General features: G+C 40.6%; 1 protein-coding gene across 2 annotated transcripts in view; it reads left to right on the forward strand.

Annotated features, from left to right (window-relative positions):
- Nucleotides 1–21,968, forward strand: part of EHF (ETS homologous factor) — a 35,130-nt gene extending 13,162 nt beyond the window's left edge. For both annotated transcript variants that reach the window (XM_065683150.1, XM_065683149.1), the window contains exons 2-9: nt 5,544–5,643; nt 8,126–8,371; nt 8,674–8,733; nt 11,154–11,222; nt 11,314–11,382; nt 14,397–14,456; nt 16,882–17,077; nt 18,478–21,968. In XM_065683150.1, coding sequence (XP_065539222.1) covers nt 5,547–5,643; nt 8,126–8,371; nt 8,674–8,733; nt 11,154–11,222; nt 11,314–11,382; nt 14,397–14,456; nt 16,882–17,077; nt 18,478–18,577 — 897 coding nt within the window. In that variant the 5' untranslated portion in view covers nt 5,544–5,546 and the 3' untranslated portion in view covers nt 18,578–21,968. The remainder of the gene's footprint in view (nt 1–5,543; nt 5,644–8,125; nt 8,372–8,673; nt 8,734–11,153; nt 11,223–11,313; nt 11,383–14,396; nt 14,457–16,881; nt 17,078–18,477) is intronic.
- The last annotated feature ends 2,065 nt before the right edge of the window (nt 21,969–24,033 follow it).

The following is a 24,033-nucleotide window of genomic DNA, read 5'->3' on the forward strand; positions in this document are numbered from 1 at the left end:
GTACATAACATACTTCAAAGGAAACAGGCCCAGGTGAAATCTACATTTGAAGTTCATCCATGATGGTAAAAGAGGAAAAATGGGGAAGGATCCCATAGGTAAATATGCCAAAAAAGATCCACCCTTTTGGACACGCCAGGAGGAGCTGCATTGAGCTTGTCTCAGCTAGAAGTCACTCTTAGACTTTGCATAGCTTAAGGGTGGAGTCATAGCTTAATAGTTTCAGTCAGTTCTGCCTTAGACATCTTTTGTTGTGTTTTGCATAAAGTACATATCTCTACAAACCTGAAGGCTTTAGGCCTCTTCCCCTGTGGGCTCCACACCCTCTCATATCTGTAGTTAATGAGACCCTTAGTTCAGTTCAGTGTTGTAACATAAGCAACTGTACAAATCAATGTCAGAACAATCACTTTGGTTGTAGTACTTTAGGATTCACTTGTTTTCTCTGCACTGCTTATTCACCTTTCGTACTGTGTTTGTCATTTTCTTGTCGCTTAGTGTGAGCTGTTCTTGAAAAATTCTGGTTCAAAGAAAGGAGAAACTCATTATCTGGATGTTAAGACTCATTGGGTTGAATGTGAAAATGGGGATCAGAGTAATTTATTTTCAGAGCGCACCTGTAGTGCAATAAAATAATTTGCATAGAGTGCACTGTACAGTGTTCAAGGTTCAAGGATTTGTAAATATGTTTTTCTGCAACACTGGATTTGCTCCACGGGCAGGCCATGGCTCCTTGCTCTTTCCATTACCACTGTTTGCTCAGAGTGGTCAGGCGGTCAAGGAAGACAAAAAGAACAGAGCAAATGACCTCCTGTGACTGCCAAGTTGCTGGGTTGTGGCTCAGGCAAAACTATTCCTGACTCCAGTGAGAGCTTTCAGCAGGAGAGGCCTTCAGGGTTTGGTCTTTGAATACCACCTTTTGACAACCATGCCTATGAATGGGGGCAAAAGATACTTTTTTTGATGCATTTGTCCTTTCTTGTAAGATTCTCTGTAGAAAGAATATTGTTGAACACCAGTGCACAACTGTACTTAACCTTGCTGACTGAGTAAAATGTTGTTTGCTTCCTCTCATAACCGTGCAATGTTCCTAGTCAGATAAGATTATAATAATAATAAGATTATACTCCAGAGATAGTTCCTCTTCAGTGGAAAACAATGGAAATGTGTGTACAGATACCTGCAATGCACACACAGAGAGGCATATGTGTATGTAAATGTATGTGTGTATATACATGTATGATATTCATGTGTGCTTTCATTTATGATGTACCACGTCTTAGTAAAGAGACAGATCCCAATATATTTATATTGTTTTCTGAAATCTCAGCTCAGCTAGAATCCCTTTATAACATGGTTTCCTGAGGAAATGAGGCTTTTGTGGTTATTCTGTCTGTGCGTTGGCTTTTGCTTTTGGCCTCTGACAATCTTTACGTCCCATCGCTAATTTTAATTAAATTTGATATGGGGGTAGGAGTCTCAAAGATATGAAGTTCTTACAGGATTAATGAAAACTGGCTGCCAAGTATGGCAGGAAAATCTATTAATACTCCATCTGAAAGAAAGAGTGAAGCTTGAGCTCACTCCTTTGAGACAATGAGATATTATGAATGCCCCAACCGTGGGAAAAACTTCAATCAGCGCTCACATCTTACTAGACACTAGAGAATCCAACCGCAAGATACACATTCATAGGAAACCAGGCTTCATTAGTTCCACCATTCGCTTTGATACATGGCATATGATTAAAAGAAAAATTGAACATATTATGTGTCCTTCCCCTTGAGGCTTCACACCCTTTAACCAGGTTTGTCTGTACACAAGGGAAATTTGAGGATTTGGCCCTAAAGTAATGGAGACCACGCCCCTTCCAATATCCTGACTCAAAATCTTTCCAAGTATGGAATGAGACACTGCTATAAGCATAAATCTTCCATGAACTTGTATCAAAGAAAGGCATATACAGGATGAAATGGAGAAAATCACAGTTTAGTTTTCATAGGGAAGACATTCTTGAATGTGATGCTGTATGCTTCCGAGCAAAGGCTTGGAAGTTATGTTAGTAGGACTTTATACTCCCCCTGAAAAAAGAGCTAGAATGATTTCCAAATAAGGAACACCCTTGCATTAAGATAAAGGAGGTGACTTGGCAATTTTCAAGTTGCCAAAAAAATGGTACCTTGGATAATACACAGAACTTTGGGAAAGTTCGGGTTCATCATAGAGTCACAGACTGGTTTGGGTTGGAAGGGACCTTAAAGCTTATCCCATTCCAACCCCCTGATATATGGGCTGGGACACCTTCCACTAGACCAGGCTACTTAAAGCTAAATCCAGTCTTGTTACTGTGATTAATGTCATGTTACTAGTTTTTCCTTTCAAGCACAATTGTTCCCATAGGTGATACTAGAAATTAATTAAGTTATTCTGGTTGAGATAACTTATATAGCTTTCAAAATCGGGATGTACCGATTGATTAATTTATAAAGCAAGTTCCATGCACATTGTCTGAAAATGCTGTTAATGTTGTTTAGGAATACTGTAGAGAGTAACTATCTGATAGACCATAACAGGGAAGAAGATTGTAAAGGAAAAAAATGAAATCCAAATTTAGGGAAAAGCTGTCAAGTGCTTCTTCTCAGTTCTCTAACTTTTACTGGTTTTGGTTACTGCTAAGGTGGAAAAACTGTGCAAAACACATGATTTGGTTTATTTAACTATCCATAGCTTCAGTTGCTGAATCACTGTCATAGGATATTTTGATTTGGAAATTCACCCTATTAATTATAAAGATGGAAAAATGAGAGTTTGCCTGAACTGAATTATCGGGGCGAAATTACATAGGAGCTTTAACACAGAAATCGTTTCAGTTTGTATGCACACATTTTCCCAGACACATTTTTATTTGCACAGGTATCAGGCATGAAAATTATGTAGAATTCCTGAAACTAAAGAAGCTGCAGAAGACAAAACTATGTAACACAGTACCTGAAATTCTGAGGTGGCTTCTGAACTTCTGATTGACTTCAGATCAATAAGTTGAAATTCAATATTTAGTAGTTATTTTAATTTTTAAAAAGAAGTAAATTTAACAAACTGAATTCCTAAGGGCGTTTTGTTAATCCTCCACTTTTATAGTTTTCCCGGAATATCTGGTATTCTATCTCACCTCTGTTTGATATGTAATAATGTCTTTATCATAAATACTTCATTCATTCATACATACCTATTTGTTTTAATGATTAAAACCCAACTTAAATAAATAATGTCATCAGCAACCTCAAAATTGTGTGTATTAATTGTCAAACATGCATTATTGCTTAAAATTTATTATATATCAAGTGTGTGAGATAAATTATATTCATGTTATATGCTGAACATCTTTATAAACAGCATTATGAATTTAAATGCTTCCTTACACCTTCTCCCTTACAATACTAAGTCACTTGGCACTAATATGGGACTAAAAAATGTCTTCTCTTCTAATCTGCAAAAATTTTACCCACTAATAGTCATCTTTTACTTGGCCAAAGTGGAACAATAGGTATCTCTCTTAACTGTCAGTATTTTATGCCCCCACATACCTGCTATGAAAAATTAAATTCTCCTTGCTGGTAGTCACTGTGTCACAGATTGGCTTGAATTAAGAGTGGAAAGCAACTGTTAAGACATCTATGGTTTGATTTTGCCATTCTCCATAGCTACAAAATCCCTGAACTAGGTTATATTGTAAAATACTATTGCTAGTACCTTACAAGGAATGTAAATTAGCAAAACACTTTTAGGAACTTAGTTTTGTAAATTTAGTTCTTTTTTAGAAATTACAATATGCACTTTATATCAAATTTCAATTTTTTGATCTGAAGTCTCTGATAAACTTCCTAAGGCTTTTTAAGAGGTTCTTAGTAACCCGTCTCTCCCCCTATCCCTCTCTAAACATATACACAGGGGGAAGGGAAGAGAAAGACTTGTAACTTTTAAAAGCTACATAATTTAGTTTAATTGACAGAGTTAAATAGCAAACCAGGTAACTTTCAGGCTGTTCTTTAAAACCAAGGCAGTGAGTATTACAATTGAGTCCTTTTCTTCTGCCAAAAAAAGGTTGGTGGTCTGAGCTTGTAGGGACCCAGGCTGCGCCCTCAATGGAAGTTTATTTCATTGGCCACAGTGGGTGAACAGCCAAGACCAGTGACTTTAACTTTCACATGCCTGTTTTGTATTTTATTCTCTTTTTAATTCAAAGGTGAAGTCTTGGCTGCATGCAGATGCCACCCCGATAGCTAACACACTGTTTTTATAGATGTTTTGGATTTCAATTTAGAATATTTTTAAACAGCATTTGGGGGTTTTGTGTTGTTTTGAAGTTTTTTGTTTTGTTTTGGGCATTTTTGTTTTGTTTTGTTTTGGTTTTTCCCCTGTGTATTAATATAAGAATAACAATCTGAAGCCTTTGTAAAATTTAACAAATACCATTCACAAACTCTTGAAGAATGTCTATGGTTCTAATGTACATTTTTTAATCTTGCAACTTCAAACCGCTGAAAGATAGTGTAAAATATCAAGAATACCTGTAACTGGGGACTTCTGTAAACCTTCACTGGAATGATTAAGCATGTGATAAATATGAGACATTTTTCTAAAATATCATATAAGGATTTTGTTGGGGTTTTTGAAGTATAAATAAAACAAAGACAGTTTTACTCATGTTGCTAATGCTAAGATTTAAGTAGAAAGGAAAGTTTATGTCACTTATATAAATGAATGCTATCTTGGAGGTGGTGTCACTCCAAAGTGCTGTTTCTGTTACAATGGTTGTCCCATAAGATCTTTGGCCATCTGTTTTTCAATGGTTTGAAATGTATGATCTGTGATATTTGCTACTGAGAAGTGTTATAGACACTGCTGACACAGATCAGATAAGAAACTGGGTCAGCTGACAAGATATTTCCTGTAACATTAACTCCCCGTAGCATTAACATGTGCATCCTTCTGTGTGAGGGAGTTTCTGGACATGGGTTGTTGACAACTATATAGTTTCATTTGCAATTATTGAAAAATATATTCCCTTTCCTAAAAAAAAAAACCCAAAACCAAAAAACACACACACACAAACCCCCCCCCCCCCCCCAAAAAAAAAACAACCCAGAAAAAAAGAAAAATATTTAAACCACATTTCTCTTTAAATTAGAAAAAAAATATTTAGTATTTAATTCCTCAATGCTTGGCAGTCTTCCTGTGTTGCTTTGTCAGGAGCCTTGTCTTTTTATTCGGCTTCATTTCTGATTACAGATTATTCATTTATGGATGGGCAGCTGTAGAAACTTGCTTCCTGCATATGCAAATCAATCATGGTAATGTTTATCATAAGGAGATTTTGTGGCAGTGGAAAAGGGGTTGTGGCAACATGCTCTTGATTTCAATTGTATCTTCTACAAATGGAATTGGCTTCCTCACTTCGTCTTCAGTGATTTTTTTTTGTTGTTTGCCATTTACCTCTTGGACTAGACACCACTCACTAAGCAAGCTGTTTGATTCACCTACAGATCATGATTTTGGAAGGAGCTGGCAGAATGAGTATCAATTCCAGCAGCAATCTACTTCACCAGCAGCCTTCCTGGACAGACGGATATTCCACATGCAATGGTAGGAGGAATTTGAATGTTCTAAGCCATCGTTTTTGGGGGGAGGTAGGGAAGGTGTTTCTACACCTTCAAGCATGCACAAGTATTATTTTTCAGCAATGCTAGTTTACTGGGGTTTCAATTCTGATAGAAAAATTTCCATTTGTTTCTTCATTTGTGAAAAGCTGAACTCACAACATTGTTTCTGAAAGTGGCCATTTTATGGTGTATTTCTTTACTGGTTCTTTTTCTTAAAATTAATCTAGTGGTGCTGAAAGTGCCAAAATTTCTCCTCCATACAGAATTCTTTCTCCCTTATCTTTACTCCTCACACCTTCTCTGAACCAACATTAGTTTTCAATGCTAATCACCCCTCTGGCTTTTCCAGGGGGATAGCCCTCTTACTCCTTTACTGTATTTGTTTTTTCAGCTCAAATGACAAGATGATAGCTTACTAATTAGACTGGCATTAGAGCACTAGATAGCTTGTGATCTGAGAACTTCTTTTTCCTTAGCTTTTTCTGATTATATGGCTAAATATAAAAATGTGTTCATACATATTCTCTTCCTCAGTATAAAAAATACAGATATAGACATATATCTATATATGTACAGTTTAATATTAAAATTCTTTTAATCGCTCAGTTGAAGGGTAGACTTAAAATCTAGGCAGACAAACATATACTGCAGTTGTCCTTCTAAGCCAAATAATGCTGCAACAAAACTTACAATGAAAGTTCCTACTGAATGAAACTCCTTTTTTATGTGTAATTTCTAAATACACAGGAATACATAAGCATGCACTTAATAAATGTGCCAACCTGTCTCTAACAGACTAGTGGGGAAAAGAAGTCCTGGCAGAGTGTCCCTTTGCACATGACTTCATGAAGGGTAATTGGGGGGGTGTCTATTTTCAGGTTTCCAGTGTGAAAATTCTTAGGATTCACTTGTGTTTTAAGGGGACAAGAAGCCAAAAGGTCAGACCAGCCTCTGCAGTCATTCACCACTTTTATCTCGCTATCCTTTCCTTTCACTTAAAGGCTCTCCTTTACATTAGGAGTCTAGTGACCTCTGAAGTTCGTTTACCCTTCTGAAGTGATGGGAATAAATATCAGCCTCTTTTTCAGGGAATACCTGATAGCTCCATCAAATCTTTATTCTCTGACATACTGCACTCAATCTTTTCGACACTCATTCCACAAATCCTTCAAAAGGAGGATGAGAAACAGTCCTGCAAACTCCCTAAGTTACTGACACAGACCTTCCTGGCAAATAATGATAAACAAACCTAAGTAACTGTGGGGCTTTTTTTTGTGTTTAACTGGAAACTAGCACTGCACCCTGTATCTCAACTGAAGGGACATGAGGTCTAGTGGGGCCTGCTGGGAGGTGGTTTCCTAAAATACAGCAACTCTGTTGCCTGTGGTCCTCTAGCAATATCCACTGCTACCACCATTTCTCACAGCTGTGTATGTAGTCTTTTTCTTGCGGAAAAGGAACTGATGCCATATCCTGGAGCGGAGCTACTGTAGAGCTAGGCCATGGAAATCTTTCCTCCTGTAAATAACCACCTCTTCAAGCTCCCTTTCCCTCATCATTAAACCTCCATGCACTTGTGAGCATTTTATCATGCTGCTGTCTCTGCCTGACATACTATGCTGTCCTCCTTTCCCAAAGAATAAATTGCACTGAACTCCCCCAGTGAGGGCAGACTAAAGCAGTCCTGTCTTTGCTCATATATAATTCTCGTACCCTCCACATACAATTTCTTTCATTTGCGCACAGAAATTATTGTCATGCAATGACATACAGGTAACTGAGAGCAGATTCAAAGATTGCCAAGAGAAGATTCAGACATCCTAACGAGAACATTACGCAGCTTCTGTAACTAAAAATTACTTTTACAACTGCATTCAGCAATCACCTTACCTGACTACAGCGATAACACACATTCATCAGAATGAGAGCTCTATCATAAAGCTGCCGACCATACTGATAGGCTTTTACTGGCAAGCAATATAGGAGTGCCTTGGCTTTTACCCTTCCTTGGTTGAATCCTGCAATTCATATCTAGTCCTTACTCAAAGAAAATTTCCACGTCACATTATGAGAATTTTGCAAGGCTTTTCCGTCATTTTTCTGATGCACTAAAATTATTTTCCCCCATAAGGATCATAAGGATACAGTACTTCTGTAACATATCTTCCATCAATTTTAGTGTATTCAGCCAACATTAATGAATAAATCCCTACATAATCTCTTGAGAGGTATAATATAACAATTCTCAGGTTTTAATAAGAAAACAGGCAAAGAAAACCCCACAACCCAAGCCCAAACAACCCAACACCTTCTCCAGCAATAGCTACTGAGCTACTGTTAAGGACTAAGAAAACAATATAGATCCGTGGGCTTCCAGGGCATTTAATTCAGACATAGACCTTTCTTGTTGTTGACATAATCCCATGGTGTTAGCAGAGGCAGTAAATACTTTTTTTATTTTCCAGTGTCCAGCAGCTTCTATGGGACACAGTGGCATGAAATACACCCGCAGTACTGGACTAAGTTTCAAGTCTGGGAATGGCTGCAGCATCTCCTTGATACCAACCAACTGGATGCCAACTGCATACCTTTCCAGGAGTTTGATATCAACGGGGAACACCTGTGCAGTATGAGCCTGCAAGAATTCACTCAGGCAGCCGGGACAGCAGGACAACTGCTTTATAGCAACCTTCAGCACCTAAAATGGAATGGTAAATAGATAGTAGGCAGAGATGCACGGATGGTGATCTGAATTCTGGGATCTTCAGAGTTGCTTAAGTTCCCCAGGCACCTACCTGGGAGATCTCATTTGCTGTGTTTGACATACTGCTTATAACTCATTCACTGCTTAATATGAGAGAAGGCAGAAGTCTGAAGGACCAGGGGAAACAGACGTTTCCCACTCCACAATTAGCCCTCTGGATCAGCTGTATCACTTGCTGCTTGGAGCTAATACTTTCGATCCTTCTGTGCTCTTTGTCATACTGCCTATCTGCCATATGCTTTCTTGCAGGCCAGTGTGGAAGTGACATGTACCAACCTCATAATGTTATTGTGAAGACAGAGCAAACAGGTGAGTAACAGTTGGGTAACTTGTCTTTTGATGGTGATTAAAATGGGAAACCCTCCACTACAAGAGAGACATATCAAAATGGTGTGAAATAAAATGCAAGGTGTATCATGCAGAATAAAAGAAGTAACACAAATAGTAGTCAGCGTCTACTTTTTGAAGTATTGGGTAGTACCACCGTATCTTAGTTTGCATGTGGCCACTTCTCCTGGGAGACCTCTGCAGTATCAGCAGTCTATACTGATGCTCAGAGTTGGAAAATAGTTTGCAATGCTCAGCAAGTGCAGCTTTGGAGAGGACTTTGTTCTGTACTTCATTCAGCAGATTGCAGAGCAACTGTTTTCACGGTATTCTCAGTTAAAAAAAAAAAGAAAATAAAAATATTTGTCGTGAAGTGCTGTTAATGTTTGAAACATGAGGAAATTTCCAAACAAGGCAATTTAGAGAGAAAAAAAAGAGGTTATTTTAATTTCTTCACGTTTCAGTGAGACTGAAACCTAGGCAGCATTTTGCTTTGAACAAATCTTCATTTCTCCTGTTACAGTCTTTTCCCCCCCTCAGTGTGTTCATAGCTAAATCCCTTTCCTCCCAGGGCTTTGTTTCACCGAGAAAAGGAACTTCAGCTTGTTTCAATCCTCCTCTTCAGTCACAACTATTTTCCTGGTTCATTTGCCAGAGCACCTCTGTCTGTATTCAGACATTCTCTACCCCACTAGTCCTGGTCTCTTTATATGTGGGTGTATTCATGAGCCACATTTTAGTACCTGCTGTCAGAAAGAATACATATTTGTAGTGTGCAATGTCTCTGACAAGTCCTGCCAGTGTATGTATTCACCTAATGCAGAGGAGCTGAGCCTTCCTGGACAGGACACTATTAATCTTCCCCCTGCAGTGGGCAAGCACTGCAATCTGCAATCCACTCCTTGCTTGTGCCCATGAAGGTGATGTGCCTGCACCAGCCTTGGTGCTTGCCATATCGAAAACTAAAGTAATCCTTTAAGTCCTGACTTACAAGATCTTGGTATTATACCAGTTCCTCCTCCCACTAGAGGTACACAGTGCAGTACACAGCCCAGAAAGGTCAGAGCCCACGACTAAAGGATGGTTCTTCAAGCTGCGCTGATCAAGAGTGGCATGGTGGGGCTCCGGCAATGCCAGTTACGGGCAGTGGGAGTGGGTTTAGTTCCTGCATGGGAAGGATTTGGGCTGCTGAGTAAGGGACTCCTTGTGGGGCAGCAGGGATAGGGGCGGGGGTTTAGAGGGGAAGCTGGTCTCATTCAAGTAGACTGTTGCAGTTGCAAAGACACGGGTACTGAAAATGGACAAATGGGACCACAGGCTGTCTGCCCATGTTCTGGCTAGGTTAGGCCTGCCTTCAGAGGCAGCATTAGGCAGATCAGGTGTCAAAGCAAGCACAGGGTGTGTGCTATTATAGGAACGCAAGCTCTGGGTGCCCAAACATGCAGCTATTACTTCGCATGCCTGCTAAATTCCTATGTCATAAGAGGTAATTCAGCCAAACACGATGATTTAGCTATAACTCATTTTTGTTTTTTCTTTTATTTCATTTGTATGGACATGAAAAAAATTAAGTAAAACCTAGATTTGAACCTTCTATCTCATCCTTTCTGACCTGGATTCAAATGAAAAAGAGATTTTTAAGGCTTCTGATCTCAAAAAATGCACTGCGAAGAGAATGATTTCCCGACTAATGTAGGGGTCATGAAGACAGTACTTCAGTTCTGCTTACATTGATCCATCTGACCAGAAGGTCATAAAAAATTTTCTTCTTTAATCATGAAGGTAGTTTTTAGGTTAAGGATGGGGACATGAAGGGCCTGGAGTAAAATGGCCCTTCTTCTAGTATTGGGCTTTGATGTTTCTCCCTGTGTGCTTATACATGAAGCTCTGTTTCAGAGAGGACTTTTGAATTCTACCATTATAGAAATAAATACTCATGTTAAGCATCCTCTTGTTTACTAGATATTTGAGAGCACTTTCATCTCTAGGGGACCAAAGCACTGTCATAACCACCAGGGGCTGAACTAGGTAGAATTCGAGTTGATCTGGCATAAGATACCCCCTTCAGGGGCAGGTACAAATGACATGGCAAGGGGTTTGGAACTAGATGACCTTAAGGTCCTTTCCAACACAAAACATCCTGTGATTCTATGATTAAAAGGAAGAGCCTACTACATTATTTCAAAAAGTCAGTGCTTGGTGTAAGTAAATTTGCCTGAATATGCAAAAAACCCATCCATAATTTGAGTGAAAAGAAATAATTTCTTGCACAGCCCCTTCACTTCTTTCTTCCCTTCACAGCTTTGTTTTTGAACATTTGTTATTTTCTCAGTGCTCAATATTCACCTCTGTGCTAAAAAAAAGTTCTTCTAGTGATTTTCATTTTGGCCCTTTACCTTCAGATCCGTCGTTAATGGTGTCCTGGAAAGAAGAGAATTACCTGTATGACAGTGGCTATGGTAGCACAGTAGGTAACTAACATCACAATACCTCATGTATTTCTGAGATAGTTTTATTGTTGTCTGAGGCTATTACTTTAAATGTCTTCTCTTTAATTCCCAGAACTACTGGACAGTAAAACATTCTGTCGTTCTCAGATTTCTATGACGACACCTAGTCACCAGCCTCCTGGTAAGGAACTTGTAATTATATTGTTAATTGTTTTGTCACTTGTCCCAGAGCTACCAACATGTAATAGTCTGTGTCGTCTTCTGCTGTAGGATTGAATCTGAGCCTCCAGTAATTTTAAATTAAGCAATGCCCCATCCCTGGCAATGTTCAAGGCCAGGCTGGACGTGGCTTTGATCATCCTGGTCTAGTGGAAGCTGTCCCTGCCTCTGGCAGGGGTTGGAACTAAATGAGCTTTAAGGTCCCTTCCAACACAAATCAGTCTGTGATTCTGTGAATACTGATTCTGATAGTTCTTTTAACTATTATTTGTGCAATAGCTTGCTTTAAAGAAACGCTTCTCTGTCAAAAAAAAAGGAAGATGAAATTATCTGCAATCTCCACATGTCTTTTAAAGTGACTGAGTCAAAGGGGAAGGTGCTAGTATCAGAGAGATGAGACGTTCCAGCTCACCACACTTTTCTGTGGTGTAGCTGAGTATGGGTAAATGAGTGCCCTGTTCCTCCCCAGAAGTGGCTGTGTTTCCCTAGAGAGCAAGTGGTTCATGCTTGGTAGAGTGGTAGGTTTGGGGCTGGGTTTGGGGAGCCATAGGACTGGCAGCAAGCTCTCTGCCCAGCTGCACCAGCAGAAGGGATTCCTGCTGGTGCTTGTCTCAGTGGAGAGCAGGGCAGGCACCCCATGCCCCTTCACCCATGCACTGTGCTTCCACGAGGCAGAGATACAATCTGCCTGCCAAAGGGCAAGAGAAAGAGCAAACCTGTTTGCCATAGTGCCCAGCGGAAGGCAGGTCCTCCTTTGAAGGCTGAATGAGCAGACCTGAGAGAGAAAGCAGTGGGAATCATGGGAGGATGAGAAAGGCAAGCATGCTACGATAGATACAGCCTCCTAAGTTCTCCCTCTATGCTGGGGGCAGACCTATGCCTCTGCAGCACAGCCTCTGTGCCTGCCTGTTTGTTGCATCCACTGGCCTCCCAGCAACAGCCAGACTTGCCAAGTGACCTATGGTTTAAACCAGCACACTCAGCCATGAATTGAAAAATGAATGAAATAAGAAAAGAGAAAACCTGACCAGAAGACGAAAACCACCAAGCCTTAAAATACCTCAAGCACTCTGTTTGCTTTCCCTGCCACCTCCACCCACTCTCACAAGATGGCTAGGAGGATTTTGGAGCTCTCCGACAGGACTGGGGACCTGTCAAGATCTTAGCACCGTGTGTTTACCTGGTGACTGCTTAAGCCTAGAGCTAGGGTGGCACGCCAAGGGCACAGCCTCCTGTAAAAACTGAATTTGTATATCCCGTAAAAAAAAATGGCTCATTCCTGAATCATATGCAAATACTGTGCAACCTTTTGTCAAAAGTTTTGCAAGACAGCTTTGTTGAAACTGCATCGTAACTCTTTTCATCTGTCAGGCCCCAGCCTCCTAACATGGCATGTTTGAAACTGGTCTCCACGTAGGAGCGGAGGCAGAGCGGGAGGCTATTTACACAGCTGAAATCCAGAATAAATCACCAACTAGGCAGAAGGCAACTGAACTTCCAAGAATAAATCTCCAGCTAAGTGGAGCATAACAAACATTTGCAAGTGAATTGTAGGGTTTTAAAATGAGATAGATTTATATAAGAGGGCAAATAAAGGACTGGTCCTGCTTGGGGGTTCCACAGATTTTGATAACATCAGGGGAATTATAATCTGAGGAAAGGCAATAAAATAAACCTCATTTTGCTTTCCCCCTCCAAGCTGAGTGAGGTTCAGGCTATTCCCTGCTCTTTGAGAGTAGGCAGGCAAAATGACTCAGAGTGCGTTTGCTGCTTGAGGGTCAAGGACAGTAATTGTGTCAGGCTCAGAATAATGGAGATTAGGCTTATCCTCACTGACCTGTTGTTCAGTTTATGTTTCCAGTTATGTATGAATAAAGTGAGTGTGTGAATAGCTTTGCATCTACCTTTTCACATGCAGTCTTTGCAGTTGCTTGTGCAAATCCAACAAGTTTCTATGCAAATGGATGTTTCCTGTGAGTCATTTTCCCATGCAAATTCCCAGTTTCCATGAAAAGTATGATAATCATGCATTCATAGGAGCTGGGAAAACATGCGTGGGACCTTAAGCTTCACTTCACGGAATTCAGGCACAAAGTATGCTGAAAAGCAAACACAGAACAGGCTCCCTCTCAGGACTATCCCACAGATTTTGGGAGACTTGGAGCGATCAGATGAAAGCTATTCATTAATGACAAGAGCAGAGCCAGGCTGTGGTGGTTTGAGGGCAGGAGGGTTGAACGTGCAGACTGCGAGGTAGGTTACAGTCATGAACAGGCGGAACTTTTTTTTCCCCTTCATTTCTGTAGAAGTGCTTGTGCCAGAAACCCTACTCCTCCTCTGTCTGGCTGCAGGTGATAAAGTACTATTGATGAGAAATGGCTTGTTCCTATGGCTCCGAGCCATGAAACAATATATGCATGTCCGGCTGCCAAAAACTCCCACCAGTGCAGCCCTGTTCCCCCATCCTGCCTCCACCCCCAAACAACAATGCTTTGCCAGTTCATTATGTTTTAGCCAGGTAGGTGTTCTGTGCATTGGTACCAGTGCATACATTTTACATTAGATCACCACTTCAGAAACAAATAAGCCCCCAAAGATACATGCTTCTGCAAAGACTAAGACATAATGGGACAATTCAGGATTCCTTTTATAGACGTGATCGTCTTATTTTTCTCTCTCACACACATAACATAAGGTGAGGTATTTGTTAATCAAATTTGGGTTTCAAAAGCCAAATGTTTACCTCTGGATTCATTCTTTATTCATCAACGGTCTCTTTATGAAGTGTGCTGATTAACATATAGTACAGAAAACAAAACTCTCTCCCTTCCTTTTCACTTAGATTACCTTCTGAAAAGTGATTATCTTTAAAAGAGATATTTGTTCTTTTTTTGTGGTTGTATTTCTTTCAACCTGCGAGTCAACGGAAAGCCTTTAATCAAACTTACAAATAGGTTTCATTTTCCTTCCCTGCAGAGTCTTCAGATGCGAAAAAATCACAAGATCATATACCGAAGTCCCACACCAAGAAGCACAGTAAGTCGATATCTGTGTTTATAATGTTTGATTGGCTGGAGGAAGAGAAACACACTGAAAGCAAATCTCCTTCAGGAGGGAAAAAGGTGCATTTCAAAAGCAAAAGTGGTTAGATTGTTACTGTAACTGAATTGTCCAACGATCCGTTTCTAGTACTGTTTGCTTATCATGATTTTTGCATCGGTATTGTTATGCTTTTCAAATTTTTATCAGTAAGGGCTTATGAGGAAGCAACCAGAAACCAGTTGCCTCTGCCCTGTGCTGAGTTGGGCTGGTGGACTAGAGTAAAAGAATGATGAAGGAGACCCAGGACTAAATCAGGAAGGTCTGTGTGCGCATGGCCATGCTCGTGTCTATGCCTGCCGGGTGCATCATGTCCCAGAGACCCTGCTTAGAGTCTTCTTGCAGAAGTTCTTGTGCATGTCATAACAAGCAAGCACTTGCCCCTCAATCCTGCCGCTTTCTTCCCCTCTGATCTGACAGTCGTTCCACTCGCCTCATCTGCTAGCTTTGATTCAACCTGATTCTGAAGACATGTTACTGTAACTGTGATTTCTGGACATAGTTTTATTATGTACTTTGCTGAGATTTTAATGCTGAAAATATCTTGTGTATGTCTTTTGCATCCTGCAACATTTATCTGTGTCAGAAAATGTTAATATTGGACCTTTGCTGCGTTTTGTACTAATTGGTTTCATCCTGCGTCAGTTTGGTCTGCAGATTATATGTCTCTTCCTGACTCCTCTTCTTACCCTGCTCTGTGACTTTGCCCAGCCAGAAATCCCAAACTTTTCCTCTGCAGACAGATATCTTGCCTCTTTTTGTGTGTTTTGTGTGTGTGTGTTTGTATGTCAGGGTTGCTAATGAAAGGATTTAGTAGGACTCGTCTGAAGATAGACCTGTGAAGATCTGTGGTCACTTGGTTTGTGCAGCTTAGAGAAAAGAAGGCCAAGAAGTGACCTCATTGTAGTCTACAGCTTCCTCAGGGAGGGCAGTGGAAGGGCAGGTGCTGGTATCTCTCTGCTGACCAGTGGCAGGACACAAGGAAATAGAATGAAGCTGCATCAGGGGAAGCTCAGATTGGACATTGGGAAAAGTCTTCACTGAGAGGGTGGACAGTCACTGGAACAATCTCCCCAAGGAGGTAGTCAGAGCACCAAGCCCCTCAGAGTTCAAGGAGTGTTTGGACGACGCTGTTAGTCATATGGTTTAGTTTTAGGTAGTCCTGTGTGGAGTGGGATGTTGGACTCTATAATCTTTATGAATCCCTTCCGATTTGAGATAGTCTATGATTCCAAGAACTCAATCACAGCCTTGTCATACGGAAAAGGTCACCTTGCCATGATGGCCTAATAATTTCCAGTTTCATCATTACTGCTCTGTGTCATGATCTGTTGATTATGTTACACATGTCCAGATAGAGTAGGTCCACCACAAGCTGTTGGCTCTAGAGAACAATTTTAACAAAGAAACAGAGTGGTCTAATTGATGTTGCACTGTATACCATTTTCTATTTACCTTCACGTCTTTGACTAGCTTGTTTCCTTCTTAATTTGGTCTAAATACCCTTGCACATTTTTGAAGTCAGACCAAACGCCTGCTATCTTTCTGGCCCACCTCATCACTATGTTTGTTATTCTTCATTCATAAACTACTACATCTGACTTGTTTGATTTATTTAATATTTTTCTTTTTGACCTGGGCTTTCTGGTGCCATTTCTACAGAAACTGTGGGAGAAATTTGCACTTAAACTGGGAGGTCTACGTGCAGGACTTAGAGATCTGGTTTTGCCTTTTCTAATATCATTGTCAAACTTTTTTAAACCCTTTTTCATGCAATATTGGCTGGCCAGTTTTGTCCCTATCCCTCTATCTATTCTACACCTTCTTACTTCTTTAAGCCTATCTAAGAGATGTGGGACTAATACTCATTGATGTCAAGCAGCATTTCACCTCCTATGCCTTCTGTCTGTCTTCTAAAAAGTTTATCTATCTTGGCTCTTTCACATACCACATGATGATATCAGGTTATATGACATGCTGTAGAAGAATATCAGGAAAAATGGGCAAATGAGATGAAGGGGAGACTTAAACGTGTTATCTCCAGGGCAGAAACAGTGCCAAAGGCAGAAGGAAGCGGGAGTGGTTTGGATGCTACTTCTCCTGGTTGTTGGGGATCCTATCTGCACCACGGGGCTCAAATTGCCGCAGGCTGACACTTACCTCCAACCTCAGTGTAAAGGCTGTCAGTGTTATTTGGCTATCTATCTCTGAGGTAGGGGTCCTGCGCTCCAAGACTATGGCCTGTCCCTACCAAGCGGTGACCATCTGTAGGCTACATGCTGTACGAACGTGACATAAAAATGGCAAGCATGTGCTGGAAGCCTCTAGATACTCCTTCCTCTTGCCCCCTTTCCTCTTGCAGACCCTAGAGGAACTCACCTTTGGGAATTCATTCGAGATATTCTTCTCAATCCTGAGAAAAACCCAGGATTAATCAAGTGGGAAGATCGGTCAGAAGGTGTCTTCAGATTTTTAAAATCTGAAGCTGTGGCTCAGCTCTGGGGAAAGAAGAAAAACAACAGCAGCATGACTTACGAGAAACTCAGCCGGGCTATGAGGTGAGCAGAGATGTTGCTGCAGAAGACTGGGGCATGTAGAGACACTACCTGAATGGAGAATTTGGTTGACTTATTTTAGAAAATGAATTTTCAGCAGCACCAATTGCTTTCTTTGACAACTGAGTGTTTCCCAGTAATTTTGAGTTTGTAACATTATGTTCTTCTGTGTCTTATCTTTCCCCTCATGTTTCTTTATGCTATAATATATATAACATACATATGTGTTATGTATATAATATATATTCTCTTGCTCTCCACCCAAACAACAAGTGTAGGAAGGAAACATGGATGTAGCAAGCAGAAAGTTCACATGCTGCTAAACTGTGAAGGCTTAAATGGCCCAGTAATGGCTGGAGACCTTGTTATTTCCATCACTGTTTACACAGACCACCGTCCATTACCTTAAAATAGTTTTACAAGATCTGTGCGAGGATTTTCTTTGCTCTCTGCTTTAACATTTTGAGCATTTTTCCACACTCTATAAAAGTTCAAAATGTATTTTTAAGTGGAAGTTGACATTCTCCCCTAGTCAGATTTCAGGTCCTGACTTATCTGGAGAAAACCCCCATGAAATCTCATGAGTATGTGTAAGAAATATAGCTATATGCTATTGTCCTGGGTTCAGCAGTAGCAGTCAGTTTTAGTCCTTCTTAGTAGCTGGTGCAGCGCTGTGGTTTTGACTTTCGGCCTGGGAACAGCGCTGATAACACCGATGTTTTTAGTTACTGCTCAAATGTTTACTCTGACCAAGGACTTTCTGAGCCTCATGCTCTGCCAGGGAGGAGGGGAAGCCAGAAGGAAGCAGAGACAGGACACCTGACCCAAACTAGCCAAGGGGGTATTCCGTACCACAGCACGTCATGCCCAGGATGTAAACTGAGAGTTACCCAGAAGGGCTAGTGCACTGCTCGGTCAGGCTGGGTATCGGTTGGCGGGTGGTGAGCGGTTGTATTCTCTTCCCTTGTTATTTTCCTTATTATTATCATTGGTGGTAGCAGTAGTGATTTGTGTTATACCTTAGTTACTGGACTGCTCTTATCTCAACCCGTGGGAGTTACATTCTTTTGATTCTCCTCCCCATCCCTCCGGGAGTGGGGTTGGGGAGGAAGGGGGGAAGTGAGCGAGCGGGCCGCGTGGGTCTGAGTTACTGACTGCACTTCAACCATGACAGCTATGACCTGAAATATAGTGAAATTCCAACTCAGAAGATAACTAATATAAAGTAAAAAGAAAACATCAATTTTTTCTTCTCTTTCTGTTATGATAATCTTACCTATTATATGTATCAATAGAAAATAAAGACTTTTCAGCTAGCTGAGGGATTGCCTAGTTGGCAATGGCCATTTAGGACCATAGGTGAATGTAATGTTGAATCTTTCTCTATGTTTTTATTTCAACAGATACTATTATAAAAGAGAAATCCTGGAGCGTGTGGATGGTCGGAGATTAGTGTATAAATTTGGAAAGAATGCCCGTGGCTGGAGAGAAAATGAGAATTAAATATGTTAAGAAATAACATTTAAAACACCTGGATGTAAATATTCAAAGACTATTTTCTTATATTTATGTACCAAACTAGGGTGAAAAACCAATTCTACTTCTGTCGGGAAGAAGGAACATTATCATTATTGGTGTTAAAATTATTTTATTTGAAGTATGTCCTGTATGGGGAAAAAATGTACACAGTTTTCTGTGATATAAGTTAACATTATAGAATTATGATTATTTTTCCCTTCTTGTGAAGTTTTTCTCTTTTTTTTCTTTTTTTTTTTTTTTCTTAATCATACAGGCATAATGTGATTTACGACTCATGCAAAGAAAGGGAAGGAGCTAAATACTAGGGCATTTAGGGAGTATGATAACCTACTTTGGAAGGCAACTGTAAGTGGAGGAAACAGTACAGCATCTCTGAGCCAAGTAGTCTTCTTCCATAGTCAGCTGGTATATAGCTTCCGTTGGCCGATATTACTTGTTCCTCCCTTCTGATTTCTGAGTGTTTTGCTGGCTTCTAGTTGCTTTTGTTGAATCAGATGGTGGGTTTCCCTTCAGCTAGCTTATCCTAGCCACTGAGAACAGTGGTGCTGCAATGTGACTGTCAGCATTTATTTGGAGAACCCATCCTACTTCCTCCACTGGGACCTTCTTTTGTAGGCAGAAGTTTAGGACCTGAGCTTACCTGGTACTGAGTATCCTCCCTAACCTCCAAAGGGCATTCAGCTCATCCCAGGAAAAGGGTTATTTGTTTTTAACTAACATCTTTGAGGTGAACTGCAGGAAAAGAGTCAATCTCAGGACCAGAAGCTATTGAAGGAAGATGACTGTTTTCTGACTGGGCAAACGTACTAAAAGACACCAGTTTCCCAGCAAAAATATTAATACTCCTTCCACCTTCTTATACACCTAATTAAAGCATTCACATCCATGCAATATGAACAGTGAGGAGGTGGGCAAGCAGAACTTATATTAATCCCATGGCATGAGAGAGAGTCTCCCCAGTTCCTTCAAGTCATATGGTCCTCCTGGCAGGTCAAGTCTCACTTGGACAGATAGTTTCAAAAATCCTTTGATAAATGCATAGCTCTATTGCATGTAAAATATCAGTTTCCCTACTTTTCTCAAGTCTAACTGTATATTGTATTTGTATTTGTCAACTGTGCTTGGGATTCTTAGCTTGAGGAAATCCCACCAACATAAAGACACTGAGATTTTGGGGACATTCAGATCTGGGTCAGTATTTTGGGCTCATCTCTAGCAGTCCCATGTGGAGACTGAATGTTCACTGGCAGCTTTTTTTTTATCCAAGTCACAAATGCTTCCTGCTGGTACCAAGGACATGTAGAACATGGGGAAATGAAAGCTAGAGGAGGCAGCACTTCACTAGGTCACTGAGGACATGAGATGTGGGAGTTGAGAAACAGAATTTTCTTGGTGATTTTAACAGGGGTGAAACCAAGATCAATTCCAACCCACTTTTTCAGGGATGGGGAACTTGGAAAACAGAACAGAGGCTGAGAAGTCCAGGAAAAAAAACCAAACAACAACAACAACAAAAAAAGCAGCCAATTAAGAATATTAAGTCCATCCAATACCCATTTCCACAGGCATCCCCTGGATTTGAATCCATATTATCTTGAAATACTGCAAGGTGCAGCTGGAAGTTGTAGGATATTCCATTTTTTGTCTTAAAAGGAAAGAGATGAAACCAAGAGACAACAGAATTATCAATATAAAGGGTATCAAATGTGCTTAGAGACAATGTATAGGCAAACATGAGAGCCTAACTTGTTATCTACGCATGTAGGGCATGTCAAACAATAACACCACCTCCTACACCGTGTTTGCCAGAGCTGTCACCATCAATTAGCCAAACACGACATTTTTTTCTTTTCATAACCTGGGTGGAGAGAGGTTCATCTTATTTACAAATCAAATAATGAGCCTCTGTACTTCAAAGCATTTCTTCTCTCAGTCTATCTCTCTCTCTTGTTTTTCTTTTTTTCTGGACTGACTGTGCTTGCTTTTGTGCAACTCAAGAATTTCCTTTTTTTTAGATTGATTAGCTACATTCCACTTCCTTTACCATCATTTTGTAGTGCATATAACAAGAACCAGGACAGCAGACAAGGAGAGCACCTTCTCTCTGCTTTAAAGACTGTTCATTCCCCCCACCCCATGGTTGTTTGCAGCCCTTTGCTCCATGCTCTTCACACCCCACCACCCCCCTCCACACCTTGGGCGAAATCTGAAATCATTGGTACCATCAAAAATCCACAATACTGTTGTACCTTATCTCAGGAACATACATCTTACAGCAACTGATTGCAATATCTTCTTAAAGCTGCTTTCTACCAGACCTCTCACCAGACTTCTGGGGAGAAAAATTGAACTTGTGATAGACACGTGTCACCACTTGGTTACAGAGCAGCAGCTAAACCTGCTTTTAAAAGTTTTGAAAGGTAAAGCTTTATTTGGAAGCATACTGTATAAATCTAGAGGGTGATTTACTTTGGGCGCAGTATAAATGTCAGTCTTCCACTGTCACGTCGTTCAGCACATGGAAATTGTGCAAGTTTCTATTCCCATTCTGCAGAACTTTTCAGATTAGGTATATGTCATTCAGCATTACAATAGCACAAAGTTGGAATAGAAGCCAGCCAACATTTACTCTGTTTTACAAACATATTAACCTTTGCCGAAGACAAACACAAAGGACTTTTCAAAACTACAGTTCTTGCCAAGGACAGATACAAACAGCCAAAGGGAGGTTTTTGGGTTTTTTACCAGACCTAAGCAAATGGAGAAAATGAAGAGATGAATGTTTGTGTAAACTACTATTTAAACAAAAAGCATTTCTGATTGCTCTTTTATATTTCAGAAGCTGAGCAATCATATTTTTAGATGTATCCTTTGAGTTAGCAGCTGCTGAACTGGTAGCACCATGTGTATAGATTTTTATTGTACCATAATTTTTCATATGTATAAAGCTCTAGATTGGAAAGTATATTATATTTATATAGTTACATGCAAATCACAATGTTAAACGTGTTGGCATGAGCACTCTCAAACTTATATTTTCTGCACAAAAATAGAGCAACTAACTCTGAAAACATCCTGAGAAACTGTATGTAGGCTGGTGAACCACCCAGACATTAAAATGTTCAGTTACATTTTCATCTTCCTTTCTGCAGCACATTGCATAATTCCTGCTTGCTTCTCACAACATCATCTTCAATGCATACGTGTGGAAACAAATCCAAGTTAGATATTTCACTATTGCCACTGTAAATCTCAGCTCGGAGACTATGTATCACAAAATGGTTCTAAAGAATGTTTCTATTTTTGTGGATGTGATATAAATTCAAATAAAACATGAAAGAACTTTTCTGATTCATATTTATCTTCACCTATTTATGCCTTGAGTTGGGAAGTGACTAATGCAAATTCTTTCTGTACTGGAAAACATTTTAATATGTCATTGAAATGACTGATGTAACTACCACAAAATCCAAAAGCTTAAATTTACTAATATGCTGCATAGCCCATTTGTTGTGAAGATACTGGATTTCCAAACCTGTTTTATGTCTCACAGGCCTTGCTGGAATACTCAATTATGTCGACACAGCTAGATTGCATTTCTTGTTTGGCTGCTAACTTTACAAAGGTCTTACTTCAGCACTGATTTAACTTTAAGGTATTTTGAAGTGTGTGCAAGGGCTAGGCTGATTAAGGATGCCATTACTCACCCTGAGCATTTCCTTTACTGAATCAAAGCAGCTAAAACTGTGAAATCCTGTCCTTCATGTTACTTTTCCATCTAAGTGGTGGCTACAAGAACACTCAGAAAGGTCAAGGGAAGGGATTCTGTCCTTCTACTCCACTCTGGTGAGATCCTCACTGCAGTCCTGTGTCCAGCTATGGTGCCCCCAAAACAAGAGGGATGTGAAGCTGTTGAAGCGAGTCCAGAGGAGGCAACAAAGATGATCCGAGGGCTGGAGCAGCTCTGCTCTGGAGACAGGCTGAGAGAGCTGGGTTTGTGCAGCCTGGAGAAGAGAAGGCTCCAGGGAGAGCTTAGAGCAGCTTCCAGTGCCTGAAGGGGATGACAAGAAATTTGGAGAGGGACTTTTGACGAGGGCGTGTAGGGACAGAACAAGGGGGAATGGCTTTAACCTGACAGAGGGGAGATTTAGGTTGGATATTAGGAAGAAGCGAGGGTGGTGAGGCCCTGGCACAGGTTGCCCAGAGAAGCTGTGGCTGCCCCATCCCTGGCAGTGTTCAAGGCCAGGTTGGACGGGGCTTGGAGCAACCTGGTCTAGTGGAAGGTGCCCTGCCCATGGCAGGGGGTTGGAACCAGATGAGCTTTAAGGTCCCTTCCAACCCAAACTAGTCTGGGATTCTATGAACATCTCTCCTGATATGGTCTGCAGCTTGAGGAAAAGAGTGAAAAGCCCTATACTTAATAGAAATCCAGTGAACACACATGGCATTTACACTAGGGTGGGGGCTGTGATTGCATTAGTACAGTGCGAGAGTGCAGTGAATGGGCCTGCAATGATCCAAGCTGTAGCCCTGCCTCTCTGGATATCCCAAGCTGGTTGGTAGTGTGGGGCAGTGTGGTGTGCCTGCTGTGACAGCAGTACCTGTTGCTCTGCCAGCACGTCTGAAGTTGGGCTTGAATTGCGAACCACAAACTACATTGCAATGGGACAAATCACATTGTCATGCTCTATAATCTGCAAGTGTGCTATAATTTTAAGCAAGTGATTCCACTGCATTTGAAATTGTATACGGGGATGTCAATAAGGATGGTGGCTCTAAGTGCTAGGACTATATTGAATCATTCTATATTTGGACCCAGAGAGACTCCAGCGTATTGTCTACCTAAACAGGAGAACTTGTTTCAGTTTTAAACACAGGTACACCCCCCACATTTAGCGTGCAAAACCAGGCCTGTGCCCTGAAATAGTGGTCATAGTTCGAAAACCTGAGAGGTCCAAGGAAGTTTTCAAGAGGAATTGAAACCAGATTTCAAGCAAATTCAGGCTGAATTTTAAACAAGAACACCGCTGGTTTCCCAGTAAATAACCAACCAGGCCTTTTGTTTGAAGCAAGCTGAGGCAAGTATTTGAGAAAATGACAAATAAGAATATTTTTTGGAAACATGCAAACAAACACATGCTCAAACCCCTCCAAACTCTTCTTTTGTTGTGACTTAAAATGAAGGAAAACTTCAGCTTTCAGCTGCATTCTAGAGCCATATGAAATGAAAATTCAAGGCCAAATTCAGAGCTTGCAAATTTTTTGTAAACTGAGAATAAGTAAGAGGAATACTGTAAACAGTCTACCAACCTACATTTAAACCTGATTCATAGAAATTTGAGGGCATGTCTGCATCAAGGACAAGTGTGAATTTCTTCAAATGAGTGAAATCTGGCACTGCAGAAAGATGAGCGATTAAA

The sequence above is a fragment of the Lathamus discolor genome, chromosome 6 (genome assembly GCF_037157495.1).
Source record: "Lathamus discolor isolate bLatDis1 chromosome 6, bLatDis1.hap1, whole genome shotgun sequence".
In the NCBI taxonomy this organism is placed as follows: Eukaryota; Metazoa; Chordata; class Aves; order Psittaciformes; family Psittacidae; genus Lathamus; species Lathamus discolor.